This window comes from Hypanus sabinus, chromosome 5, assembly GCF_030144855.1.
Source record: "Hypanus sabinus isolate sHypSab1 chromosome 5, sHypSab1.hap1, whole genome shotgun sequence".
NCBI lineage: Eukaryota > Metazoa > Chordata > Chondrichthyes > Myliobatiformes > Dasyatidae > Hypanus > Hypanus sabinus.
The window spans coordinates 167923405-167937766 of NC_082710.1; the positions used below are offsets into that span (position 1 = coordinate 167923405).

Genomic DNA, 14362 nt, shown 5'->3' on the forward strand with positions numbered 1-14362 from the left:
ACTGATTGTGAAGCAGACTCAATGGGTTGAATGGCCTGATTCTGTTCCTATAGCTCATCTTCTTATGATTATCTCAGCTCTAGGGCCAAGAAAACAGCTTCTCCAAGCCTTCATTCCCAAAGTATAGACTGCATTCACAAAATAATATTCACAGTTCAGTATAGTATTAGTTTATTATTGTCACGTGTAGCAAGATACAGCGAAAAGCTTGTCTTACATTCTGTTGATTCTGTAATGGTTGGGGTTAGAAATGCAGCTGGTCACTACACTCTTAATGGTACTCCTATAAATATTGGGAAAAGACCATGCTTCTCCAAAATTTAGAACCAAAATCAAGAGAAATTTCTTCACCAGAGGACAATGAGTTCATTACCACAGCTTCATTAAATATACTCAAGTATAAAGTGAGTTTATTTTTTAGTACCAGACAGTTCAAGGCCTCTGCACTTGGGTGATTGCGCTCTCTCTCTTGATGGCGGGTGAGAGTTTGCTGCCGATTCTCAAGTCAGAGGAAACTCGAAATAAAAGCAGTGCTACAGACAGACTGTAAAATCAGAACAGTGACTGTTTGTCTCCCCTCTCAGTGTGGAAGGAGTGATATCTGTCTGTCCGTTGTTAGTGAGAGACAGCCTGAGGGATGTCGAACTGTTGGGATGAATGGTAGGTTTTTGATGGTCTCTCTTTGGGGGCTGTGCTGTTGCGTGCATGGTGGGCGGTGGGAATGCTGATGCTCTCTGCTGGAATAAGTGGGGGGACTGGAAGGAGGAGTGTTGATGTTGCTTGCTGCTGCTTATGCATGGGAATGGCACAGATGGGAAAGGGGAGAAAATGGGAGTGGTAGTTGAATTGGCAGATAAATGCGTGGCTGAGAAGCTGGTGCAGGGGGCAGAGCTTCAGGTTCTTGGATTATTGGGATCTCTTCAGGGGCAGATATGACCTATACATAAGGGACAGTTTGCACCTGAACCTGAGGTGTCCAATATTCTCATGGGCAGGTTTGTTAGAGCTGTTGGGGAGGGTTTAAATGAATTTAGCAGTGAAATGGGAACTGGAGTGAAGGGTTTCAGGATAGGATGGATGATAAAAAAGCAAAGATAGCGTGTGGTCAGACTGTCAAGGAGGGTAGATAGATGATATGTCAAAATTGCAGCCAGCAGGATGAGTATCAGTGTATTAGGGTTGCAGAAGCAAAAGGGTAGCAAATACAGTACGTACTCAAAGTGTTATATCTCAGTGCACAGAGTATAAAATGCACTACAGATTGCCAGGTATGATGTTGTGGCCATCACTGAACTGTGGGTGGAGGAAGCTTGTGGTTGGGAGCTGAATGCCCAAGGCTACATGTTGTATTGGAGGGATAGGAAGGTAGGCAGAGGGACTGGCGTGGCTCTGCTGATAAAGAATGGCATTAAATCATTAGAAAGATGTGATGTAGGATTGGAAGATATTGAATCCTTGTTGAGTAAAAGCTCTGTGATGGCAGTTATATACAGGCCTCCAAACAGTAGCTGGGATGTGGACTACAGATTACTACAGGAAACAGAAACGGCGTGTCAAAAGAGCAATGTTATGATAGTCATGGGAGATTTTAACATGCGGGTAGATTGAGAAAACCAGATTGGTAATGGATCTCAAGAGAGTGAGCTTGTTGAATGCCTACAAGATGGCTTTTTAAAGCAGTTCATCATTGCGCCTACTAGGGGATCAGCTATACTGGATTGGGTGCTATGTAATGAACTGGAGGTGATTAGGGAGCTTAAGGTTAAGGAACTCTTAGGAGATGGTCATCACAATATGATTGAGTTCAATGAAATTTGATAGGGAGAAGGTAAAGTCTGACATAGCAGAATTTCAGTGGAGTAAAGAAATTTACAGTGATATGAGAGAGGAGTTGGCCAAAGTAAATTGGAAGGAGATGCTGGCAGGGATGGTAGCAGAGCAGCAATGGTGTTAGTTTCTGGGAAAAATGAAGAAGGTGCAGGATAGATGTATTCCAAAAGCAAAGAAATATGCAAATGGAAAAACTGTACAACTGTGGATGACAAGGGAAGTCAAAGCTAATGTAAAAGTGAAAGAGAGGGCATACAACAAAGCAAAAACTAGCAGGAAGATAGAGGATTGGGAAGCTTTTAAAAGCCTATAGGAAGCAACTAAAAGAATCATTAGGAGGAAAAACATAAAATGTGAAAGCAAGCTAGCAAACTATATCAAGGTGGATAGAAAAAGTTTTTTCAAGTATATTTTAAAAGAAAGAAAGATGAGAGTGGATATAGGACAGCTAGAAAATGAGGCCAGAGAAATAGCAAAGGGGACAAGGAGATGGCCGATGAAGTAAGTGAGTGTTTTGCATCTGTCTTCACTGTGGAAGGTGCCAGCAGTGCCAGTTGTTGAAGGGTGTGAGGAAAGAGAAGTGAGTGCAGTTACTATAAAAAGCTGAAAGACCTAAAAATACACAAGGTAACTTAGAGTAATGAAAGAGGTAGTGGTAGAGATTGTGAAGGCATCAGTAATGATCTTTCAAGAATCATTGGACTCTGGCGTGGTTCTGGAGGACTGTCACTCCACTGCTTAAGAAAGGAGGGAGGCAGCAGAAAGGAAATTATAGACCAGTTATCCTGACCTCAGTGGTTGGGAAGATGTTGGAGTCAATTGTTAAGGATGAGTTATGGAGTACTTGGTGACACAGGACAAGATAGGACAAAGTCAGCATAGCTTCCTTATAGGAAAATCTTGTCCGACGAGGCTGTTGGAATTCTTTGAAGAGATTACACGTAGGATAGATTAAAGGGATGCAGTGGATGTTGTATATTTGGACTTCCAGCAGGCCTTTGACAAGGTGCCACAAATGAGGCTATCTAAGAAGAGCACATGACATTACAGGAAAGTTACTAGCATGGTTTAGAGTATTGGTAGGAGGTACTGAGTGGAATGAAAGGATCCTCTTCTGGTTGGCTGTCGGTGACTAGTGGTGTTCCACAGGGGTTGGTGTTGGGACCACTTCTTTTTATGCTGTATATCAATGAATTAGATGGTTTTATTGCCAAGTTTGCAGATGATATGAGGATTGGTCGAGGGGCAGGTAGTGTTGAGGAAACAGGAAGGACTTAGACAGATGAGGAGAATGGGCGAGAGTGGCAAATGAAATACAATGTTGGAAAATGCATGGTCATGCACTTTGGTAGAAATAAATGTGCAAACTATTTTCTAAAAAGGGTGAAAATCCAAAAATCTGAAATCCAAAGACTTGGGAGTCCTGGTGCAGATTAACATGCAGGTTGAGCTGGTGGTGAGGAAGGCAAATGCCATGTTAGCATTCATTTCAGGAGGTCTAGAATATAAGGGTACGGATCTGATGCTGAAGCTTTATAAGGGACTAATGAGACCTCACCTTGAGTAGTGTGAATAGTTTTGGCCTCCTCATCTAAAAAAAGATGTGCTGGCAATGGAGAGGGTTGGGAGGAGGGTCACAAGGATGATTCTGGGAATAAAAGGGTTGTCAATTGAAGAACGTTTGATTATGCTGGGCCTGTACTCACTGGAATTTAGAAGGATGAGAGGTGATCTTATTGAAACCTTTCGAATGTTGAAAGGCCTAGACAGAGTAGATGTGGGAAGGATATTTCCCATGGTGGAGGAGTTTAGGACAAGAGGGCAGAGCCGCAGGATAGAGGGGTGACTGTTTAAAACAGAGCTGCAGAGAAACTTCTTTAGCCAGAGGGTGGTAAATCTGTAGAATTTATTGCCACAGATGGATATGGAGGCCAAGACAGTGTGGGTATGTTTAAAGCAGACAATGATAGATTCTTGGTTAGTAAGGGCATCAAAGGCATGAAGAGAAAGTGGGAGAGGGAAAATAAATCAGCCACAATGAAATGGTGGAGCAATCTCGATAAGCTAAATGACTAATTCTCCTCCAGTTTCTTATGGTCTATTTAACTTAAGGCTTCTGTACCTCATCCTGATGCTAGCTGTGCAAAGCAGCACTGCTAGAATGGTGGGGATCTCTGATGATGGATATTACCTCCTGTAGATACTACCAAAGGTGGGGAAAGATGTGCCCATAATGAGTCCAATAACCTGCAGTTTCTTGTATTATTGTGCATTCAAATTAGTGTTCCAGACCGTGATGTAATTAGTCAGGAAACTTTCAACACCATACCTACAGAAGTTTGTTCGAATCAGTTGACCTCTTTAACCATCTAAAAAGATGACTACACTGCTGCACCTTTCCTGCGATTGCATCTATATGCTGGGCACCAGACAGGTTAGCCAGGAATTTAAAGCTGATGACTCTCTCCAGTGCCAATCCCCCCACTCCCATTCTGACTGGGCTATGTTCTCCTTCCTGAAGCCAACAATCAGTCCTTTAGTTTTAATGAGGAGAGGTTGTTGTAGCTCTACTCATCCAGATGACCTATCTCACTCCAGCGCACAGACTCATTCCTCCAACGGTGGTGTCATGTTGAAATGCTGGATTTTCTCTGTGCATTGCAATGGAAAAAGATAATGCCATACTGGGCCACAGGAGGTGATATTACTTATTAATTTAGAGCGGACATCCCTACCTGGAGTTCCTAGACACCTCGGTTAAAGGGAGGGATTCATGCATAAAATAGGATGGGAACCCCTGATTTTCAGACACGACAGGGTAGCAGGCCTGTCTGGCCCAAATGGCCCGTGCCAGCCAATTAACCTACTGAACCCTACATCCTTGGGGTGTGGGAGGAAACCAGACCAACTGGAGCAAACTCATACGGTCATGGGGAGAAGATAGAGAGTACAGAGGGGGACAGAGAGTACAGGGAGGGATAGAGAGTACAGGGAGGGACAGAGACCACAGGAAGTGATAGAGAATACAGGGAGGGACAGAGAGTACTGCGATGGTTAGGGAGTACATTGAGGGATAGACTGTGAGAGATGGGGTACAGGGAGGGATTAAGAAAACAGGAAGGGACAGAGAGTATGTACATGGGGTTTGTGTATCGGTCTATACTCTGTGTATTTCCCAAATGCTCTGGTTTGCAATGATGTGTTGTAAGGGTAACTGTCCACTGTAAATTAGGGGAATTGATGGACATGTTGGTGGGGAGGGAGAGAGAATGTGTGAGGTGAAATAATGAATGAGACTGATGATAGAGCTCTGCCAAGGGCCAGCATGGACCCCATGGTCCAAAAGGCTCCCCCTCATTTACAGTAATGAAGTATCCATTGACTGCCAATGGATGTTATTACATGAATGGATAAATGGAGAGCAGGCTGACATTACAGTTGTTGGAACGACCCTGTTTATTTTCATTGAATTAATGCCTTGGTGTAGAAGGCAGACAGGAAAGTGTCTGATAAACACATTAGAATATCTGTATGCAAACACGGTCTGTAGTAACGTCTGCCAACATTGTAAATGTAGTAGGACAACCTACTCTGTTTGATATGTCAAATGAAACTTAAAATGCTTTCTGAAAACACAGATATCTGATTTCACTGGAGATCATACCTGAAGGCCATTTGGCTGCTCTCTCTGGAACAGAGAGAGAGGGAGGGAGGGAGGGAAGGGATGAGAGAGAGAGGGAGAGGAAGAGAGAGGGGGGAGAGGGAGAGAGTGAGGGGGAGAGGGAGTGGGTGGGAGAGGGAGAGAGAGGATGGGAGAGGGAGGGGGCTGAAGGAGAGATAGGGAGGGAGAGTGATAGAGAGGGGGAGGGAGAGAGGTGTCGGTCTGTGTGTGTGTGTGCCTGTGTATGTCTATGTGCAATTTATCTGTGTGTTGCTTGTCATGTGTGGTCACTATCTGTGGGCACGTGTGTAGCTCACTGCGTGTGTGTGTGTTTGTTTATCTATCTCTGCCTGTGTGGCTTTGTGTGAAGTCTACCTAATGCTGTTATTTTTTATATTCCTGGATCTCTGCCTGAGTAGTTATTGTTAGTGATATTGCTGGGACATTGTATAACTTGCTTCTCTGATACTCCTCTTAATCTGTGAATGTGTTTGTATGTTTGGGGTCAACACCTGTGTTAAACAATTGGACAGGGTAAAGGTATCAATGACTTTAGGAATTAATTTACTGTTTCCCACTCCAGCCTGTCTTGGTGTGTCTAAGTACTTATCCAATCTGTCTCTGCATCTCTGTATTTATTTCTCCTGCCATGTATGTCCACATAGGTCACACAGCACCATGTCCATGCTGACCCTTTTGCCCATATATCCGATACTCCTAATGCAGCCTCCCGACAGAGATCGGGGGCAAATTTTTTTCAGCACATCCGCTCTATCAGCAAAAGGTGTAATTTCCCAGTGGCCAACTATTTTAATTCCTACCCCATATTCCTGTTCTAATATTTCGGTCCTTGACCTCGTCTTGTACCACGATGAGGCAACCCTTAGATTAAAGGAGCAATACCTCATATTCTGCCTAGGTAGCCTCCAACCTGATGGCATGAACATCGATTTAGATGCTTCTTCAAATGTCTTTTAAAGATAGTGATTGATTCTGATTCCACCTCCTCATCTGGCAGTGTGCTTCATTTAGCAACTACACTGTATAAAAAAAACTTTCTGAATCAGAATCAGGTTTGTTATCACTGTTTTAGATTATGTGAAATTTGTTGTTTGGTGGTAGCTGTACATAAAATTACTATTAATTACAATGTCAATAAATACTGCAAAAATCCCCTCTAATCCTCCTTAAAACTCCTTCTTCTCACCTTAACACAATTTCTTTTTGATCTGCCTACCACAAGAAAATAATTCCGACCAGTTACCCTATCTGTGTCCCTTAGATTTTGATGCACCTCTATTGTGCCAGCTGTCAGCGTCCTTCACTCCAGGGAAAACAAGCTCAGTCTCTTCAATCTCTAAATCCAGGCAAAATGCTGGTGAATCTCCTCCACTCTCTCTCCAGTGCTACCACATCCTTCCTATAGCATAGCAATGAAAACTGGACACAGTACTCCAAGTGCGGACCAGCTAGCCAAGTTGCAATACAACATCCAGTTATTGTATTCTGAGCCCAGGCTAATAAAGACAAGCATGCCATAAGTCTTCTTCACCACCCGCCTTTCAGGAAACTACAGTCTTAAACCCCTATGTCCCTCTGTTCGTCGGCATTCTTTAGTACCCAACCTCTTACTATATATGTCCTACCCCTATGAACTTTTTAGAATTATTGTCAAGATTAAATTCCATCTGCCAATGTTCAATGCCCAACTTTCCGTTTGATCTATATCCTGCTGTCCGGCTAGCCAACCCTCCTCGGTATGCACAGTACCACCAACTTTCGTGTCATCAGTAATGATACCTTTTGCATTCAATGTTAACATATATCAACAAACGACAAGGGTTCCAGCACCCGACTCTGCAGTAAGCCACTAGTTGCAGGCTTCCAGTCGGGTGAATGCTCATCCACCTGGCCTCCTATCATCAAGCCAATTTTGGATCTGGTTAGCCACTGCCCATTGGGCCCCCAATGCCTTAACCTTCTGGACCAACCTGCCATGCGCCGTCTTGTCCTGTTGCTTAATGAAGTCCATGTCAACAAGATCTGCTGTCCTGGCTTCATCAATCTTCTGAGCTAACTGCTCAAAGTCTCAGTCCAACTGGAAAGGCAGTATTTCCCCCCCCCCCCCCCATGCTGACTATCCCTGATTGACCGCTCTTTCTAAATGTACTCAGCTCCTCTTCATTAGAATATTCACTCATAGTTTCCGTGCCACTCAAGTATGGCTCAGCGATCTGTATTTACCAGGTTTATCCATACTGCTTTTCTTGAACGAAGGAAGAGGGCTATCTGTTCCCCGGTCTCCTGGAACTTGGCATGTTGCTGACAAAGATGCAGACATCTCCGTCAGGGTTCTTGCTTCCCATGGCAACCTGGTATTGATTTCATCCAGCCCTGGGGATTTATTGACCCTAAAGCATCACATGGCATCTAACGCCTCCCCCTTCTTAATAATTCACAGAATAATCCCCCCATCCCTGAACTCACTACCTTCCAGGTCCTTCTGCTTGGTGAATACAGATCTCAACTATTCATTTAGGACCATTCCCTCATGACCTGGTTTGACCCTGAGGACCCTCTATTTCCCTGGGAATGTGTGTGTGTGGGTGTGTGTGTGTGTGTGTGTGTGTGTGTGTGTGTGTGTGTGTGTGTGTGTTTGTTTGTGTATATGTGTGTGTGTAGGTGTGTTTGTGTATGTGTGTGTGTAGGTGTGTTTGTGTATGTCTGTGTGTGAGTTGTGTGTGTTTGCGGTGGGGAGAGGGAGCTCTGTGTGTGTGTAGGTGTGTTTGTGTGTGTATATGTCTGTGTGTTGTGTGTGTTTGCGGTGGGGAGAGGGAGCTCTGTGTGTGTGTGTGGGTGTGTTTGTGTATGTCTGTGTGTGTGTGTGTTGTGTGTGTTTGCGGTGGGGAGAGGAAGCTGTGTGTGTGTGTTTGCGGTGGGGAGAGGGAGCTCTGTGTGTGTGTGTTTAGGTGTGTAGGTGTGTTGTGTGTGTTTGCGGTGGGGAGAGGGAGCTGTGTGTGTGTCTGTGGCTGTGTTTGTGTCTGTATGTATGTGTGTGTGTGTGTTTAGGTGTGTTTGTGTGTGTAGGTGCATTTGTGTGTGTGTGTCTGTAGGTGTGTTTGTGTGTGTCTGTGTGTTGTGTGTGTTTGTGGTGGGGAGAGGGAGCTCTGTGTGTGTGTATGTCTGTGTGTGTGTGTGTCTGTGTGTTGTGTGTGTTTGCGGTGGGGAGAGGGATCTGTGTGTGTGTGTCTGTGGGTGTGTTTGTGTCTGTATGTATGTATGTTTAGGTGTGTTTGTGTGTGTAGGTGCGTTTGTGTGTGTGTCTGTAGGTGTGTTTGTGCGTGTGTGTGTCTGTGTGTGTGTGTTTAGGTGTGTGTCTGTATGTGTCTGTGTTGTGTGTGTGTGTATGTCTGTGTGTTGTGTGTGTTTGCGGTGGGGAGAGGGAGCTGTGTGTGTGTGTGTCTGTGTGTTGTGTGTGTTTGTGGTGGGGAGAGGGAGCTCTGTGTGTGTGTGTGTGTGTGTGTATGTCTGTGTGTGTGTGTCTGTGTGTTGTGTGTGTTTGCAGTGGGGAGAGGGAGCTGTGTGTGTGTGTGTCTGTGGGTGTGTTTGTGTCTGTATGTATGTGTGTTTAGGTGTGTTTGTGTGTGTAGGTGCGTTTGTGTGTGTGTGTTTAGGTGTGTGTCTGTGTTGTGTGTGTGTGTGTTTGTGTGTGTGTGTATGTCTGTGTGTTGTGTGTGTTTGCGGTGGGGAGAGGGAGCTGTGTGTGTATGTGTGTGTGTGTCTGTGTGTTGTGTGTGTTTGCGGTGGGGAGAGGGAGCTGTGTGTGTGTGTGTCTGTGGGTGTGTTTGTGTCTGTATGTATGTGTGTTTAGGTGTGTTTGTGTGTGTAGGTGCATTTGTGTGTGTGTCTGTAGGTGTGTTTGTGTGTGTGTATGTCTGTGTGTGTGTGTTTAGGTGTGTGTCTGTGTTGTGTGTGTGTTTGTGTGTGTGTGTTGTGTGTGTGTGTGTGTGTTTAGGAGTGTAGGTGTGTTGTGTGTGTTTGCGGTGGGGAGAGGGAGCTGTGTGTGTGTGTGTGTCCGTGGGTGTGTTTGTGTCTGTATGTATGTGTGTGTGTCTGTAGGTGTGTTTGTGTGTGTGTGTTTAGGTGTGTGTCTGTGTTGTGTGTGTGTGTTTGTGTGTGTGTGTGTTGTGTGTGTGTATGTCTGTGTGTTGTGTGTGTTTGCGGTGGGGAGAGGGAGCTGTGTGTGTGTGTCTGTGTGTTGTGTGTGTTTGTGGTGGGGAGAGGGAGCTCTGTGTGTGTGTGTGTGTATGTCTGTGTGTGTGTGTGTCTGTGTGTTGCGTGTGTTTGCGGTGGGGAGAGGGATCTGTGTGTGTGTGTGTCTGTGTGTTTAGGTGTGTTTGTGTGTGTAGGTGCGTTTGTGTGTGTGTCTGTAGGTGTGTTTGTGCGTGTGTGTGTCTGTGTGTGTGTGTTTAGGTGTGTGTCTGTATGTGTCTGTGTTGTGTGTGTGTGTTTGTGTTTGTATGCATGTGTGTGTGTGTGTGTGTTTAGGTGTGTTTGTGTGTGTGTCTGTAGGTGTGTTTGTGTGTGTGTATGTGTGTTTAGGTGTGTGTCTGTGTTGTGTGTGTGTGTGTTTGTGTGTGTGTTGTGTGTGTTTGCGGTGGGGAGAGGGAGCTCTGTGTGTGTGTGTTTGTGTGTGTGTGTCTGTGTGTGTTTGCGGTGGGGAGAGGGAGCTGTGTGTGTGTGTGTCTGTGGGTGTGTTTGTGTCTGTATGTATGTGTGTTTAGGTGTGTTTGTGTGTGTAGGTGCATTTGTGTGTGTGTCTGTAGGTGTGTTTGTGTGTGTGTATGTCTGTGTGTGTGTGTTTAGGTGTGTGTCTGTGTTGTGTGTGTGTTTGTGTGTGTGTGTTGTGTGTGTGTGTGTGTGTTTAGGAGTGTAGGTGTGTGTGTGTCTGTTTGTGGTGGGGAGAGGGAGCTGTGTGTGTGTGTGTGTCCGTGGGTGTGTTTGTGTCTGTATGTATGTGTGTGTGTCTGTAGGTGTGTTTGTGTGTGTGTGTTTAGGTGTGTGTCTGTGTTGTGTGTGTGTGTTTGTGTGTGTGTGTGTTGTGTGTGTGTATGTCTGTGTGTTGTGTGTGTTTGCGGTGGGGAGAGGGAGCTGTGTGTGTGTGTGTCTGTGTGTTGTGTGTGTTTGTGGTGGGGAGAGGGAGCTCTGTGTGTGTGTGTGTGTATGTCTGTGTGTGTGTGTGTCTGTGTGTTGCGTGTGTTTGCGGTGGGGAGAGGGATCTGTGTGTGTGTGTGTCTGTGTGTTTAGGTGTGTTTGTGTGTGTAGGTGCGTTTGTGTGTGTGTCTGTAGGTGTGTTTGTGCGTGTGTGTGTCTGTGTGTGTGTGTTTAGGTGTGTGTCTGTATGTGTCTGTGTTGTGTGTGTGTGTTTGTGTTTGTATGCATGTGTGTGTGTGTGTGTGTTTAGGTGTGTTTGTGTGTGTGTCTGTAGGTGTGTTTGTGTGTGTGTATGTGTGTTTAGGTGTGTGTCTGTGTTGTGTGTGTGTGTGTTTGTGTGTGTGTTGTGTGTGTTTGCGGTGGGGAGAGGGAGCTCTGTGTGTGTGTGTTTGTGTGTGTGTGTCTGTGTGTTGTGTGTGTTTGCGGTGGGGAGAGGGAGCTGTGTGTGTGTGTGTCTGTGGGTGTGTTTGTGTCTGTATGTATGTGTGTGTGTGTTTAGATGTGTTTGTGTGTGTAGGTGCGTTTGTGTGTGTGTGTTTAGGTGTGTTTGTGTGTGTGTGTTTAGGTGTGTGTGTCTGTGTTGTGTGTGTTTGCGGTGGGGAGAGGGAGCTCTGTGTGTGTGTATGGATATAAACTGTGTTTGGGGCGGGGAAGGGAGGGAGGGGGGGCGAGTGACATCACTGGTGCTCTGCCGACTGCAGTAAGATGGAGCTCTCTGCCTCCGGTGCCCGCAGACGGGGCTCTCTCAGCCCGGGCTCCCAGGCGACGTGAGGCAGGATCGCCGACCTCGGGGCGATGGCACCGCCACCAGCCGCCCTCCTCGTCCTGCTGGCGCTCACCCTCGTCTCCCTCTCCTCAGGCAGCAAACGGACCCTATACATCGGAGCGCTCTTCCCCATGAGCGGGGGCTGGCCGGGAGGACAGGCTTGTCTGCCGGCCGCGCAGATGGCCCTGCGAGATGTTAACAACCGGTCGGACATCCTCCGAGACTACGAGCTGCAGCTCATTCACCACGACAGCAAGGTACACGAGACAGAGGAGCGGACGGGGAGACGTGGTGGTAGTGGGGCGGGGGGTGAAGAGGATGGAGGGTGGTGGGTATGACGACCGGAGGAGATGGGGAAGAGGGAGAGGTGGGGGCGAGAGGGGGTGAGGCGAGAAGGGGTAAAAGGGAAGAGGGGCAGCGGGGTGGAACTGGGAGAGAAAAAGTGGGGTAATGGGAAGGAAAGGGGAGGTGGAGAGTGGGGAAGGAAAGAAGATAGGACAGGTGCGAGGGGAGGAGAGAGAGACGTGTGGAAAGAGGGAGAGGAAGGGATAGGGAGCGAAGGGTGAGGGTGAGGGGGAAGGACGAGAAGTAGATATAAGGAAGGAGAGATAGATTGAGAGAAGAGAGCGCTCCCGCACTGGGGGACGTGTGTCTGTCGCTCTGGGACATTTTAACATTGCAAGTGCGGACAAGTTGACGGCCCGGATCTGGCCCACTTGCTCCTGTAACTTGGAGCTATCGCTGAGGCTGGTGTCCCTCTCCACACAGGCTTAGTACGGGGAGAATTTACAATCGCGTTGCAGTTGTAACCGCAGGCGATTAAAATGCGTTTTGCCAGCGCGACCGTCTGGGAGATAATGACAATGGTCACATATTACTTCGTCCCCTTGTTCGTTCCTCCCTTCTCCCCCCCCCCCCACTCTTTCTGTCTCGGTTTGCCTCGCTGTTTCTGTCTCTCGATTCCTTCAGCGTACTCCATCGCTTTCATTCTTCTGCCTCCTCGTTTCTCTGCGTCTCATCTTTCTCTCCTGCCTCACTCACTTCTCTTTACCCATTCTCTGTACCTGTCTCCCCTACCCTTCCTTCGCCGCTCTTTCTGTCTCTCGTTTCTGTCCTTGTGTATGTCTCCCGTCTTTCTGTTTCCCATTGCCTCCCCTCGCTTAACTACATAAATGTCTTATCCCCTCCTCTCTCTCTCTCTCTCTCTCTCTGTCTCCCCTCCCTCCGAGTCTGTCTATGTGTTTCTGTCTCACTGCGCATCTCACTCTCCCTGTCCCCTTCCCCTCTCCCTACCCTCTTCCTCTGGCACCTTCCTCCCTCTCTCAACCTCCCCTTCCCCAGCCCTTTCCCTCCCTGACCCACGTATGTCTTACTCAGTCTAAATGTTTCTCTCTGATGCTTTCTTTTTCTTCGCGCTCTCTCCTCTACTTACTCTGTCTCTCCCGCATTTCCTTCTCTTACCAATGTTTTGCTCTTTCTCTGTCCTTCTCCCCTCTCTGTCTTTCCTCGCGTCCCTGTCTCTGCGTGATATCGGTGCACTTAACTCTGCTCGGGTACATTTATTCCTAGCCCGCAGCAAAGTCAAACTCACACAAGTCTCATCGACACCCCCGAGAAGCGGAGACAGCGACTGCGAACGCCGGCCGGCCGGCCGGCTTGTTATCTGACGCCAGCCCTCCGGCATTATGTGTGTGTTGCTCGGATCTTCTCGACTGGGCCAGTGAGAGGGGGTCGGGCGTGGAAATTGTACCTGGGGGCGAAACAATCTGTAGTTGTTGCGTAATCATGTGTATCAAACTGTTGCTTGGCCCGCGGTTCCTTAACCCTTCGAGTGCCGGGTTGCTAAGCAGCGGGAACCGAATCAGACTTAATGACCTTGCCCCATCTGTAGGGTTGGTTTCCAGGGGTATTGGGAGCGGTGGGCAGGGTGGAAAACTGTTAAACGCTGGGGATTACACAATGGGACATTTCGGACAGAGACCCTTCTGCAGGCGCTGGAAATACAGACCCACACACTGAAAATGCGGGGGGGACCGAGCAGCCACGGAAAGTCGACGATTCAGTCCGAGACTACAAAGGTGGGCTGGGGTGGGGAGTCCACGAAGTGAGTGTGTAGCTGCCCCTGGGCCGCTGCTGGGATACAGATCACGCAGCGAAGGGTTACACTGATATAACAGCCTTCACTGCCTCACACCATCGTAGAGCTCCTTACAGTCAACTCACGGAGCTGTTAGCATATGAAAGCAGGCCCTTCTGCCCATTGCTCCCTACAGACCATCGTTCATTTCATTCTGCCCACCTTCCGAATCAACTCGCCACAGATGCCATCCCGCATTCACACACATGGGGGGGGGGCGGCTAGTTTAACCCACTGACATCCACACACATGGGGGGGGCGGCCAGTTTAACCCACTGACATCCACACACATGGGGGGGGCGGCCAGTTTAACCCACTGACATCCACACACATGGGGGGGGGCGGCCAGTTTAACCCACTGACATCCACACACATGGGGGGGGGCGGCCAGTTTAACCCACTGACATCCACACACATGGGGGGGGCGGCCAGTTTAACCCACTGACATCCACACACATGGGGGGGGGCGGCCAGTTTAACCCACTGACATCCACACACATGGGGGGGGCGGCCAGTTTAACCCACTGACATCCACACACATGGGGGGGGCGGCCAGTTTAACCCACTGACATCCACACACATGGGGGGGGGCGGCCAGTTTAACCCACTGACATCCACACACATGGGGGGGGCGGCCAGTTTAACCCACTGACATCCACACACATGGGGGGGGCGGCCAGTTTAACCCACTGACATCCACACACATGGGGGGGCGGCCAGTTTAACCCACTGGCATCCACACACATGGGGGGGG

At 47.8% G+C, this 14362-nt stretch overlaps 1 protein-coding gene across 1 annotated transcript in view; it reads left to right on the forward strand.

Moving 5' to 3' along the window:
- The window catches only part of gabbr1b (gamma-aminobutyric acid (GABA) B receptor, 1b), a 322306-nt gene that overhangs the window by 195588 nt on the left and 112356 nt on the right, over positions 1–14362 (forward strand). Inside the window, exon 6 of the mRNA XM_059969200.1 lies at positions 11565–11728. Coding sequence (XP_059825183.1) covers positions 11565–11728 — 164 coding nt within the window. The remainder of the gene's footprint in view (positions 1–11564; positions 11729–14362) is intronic.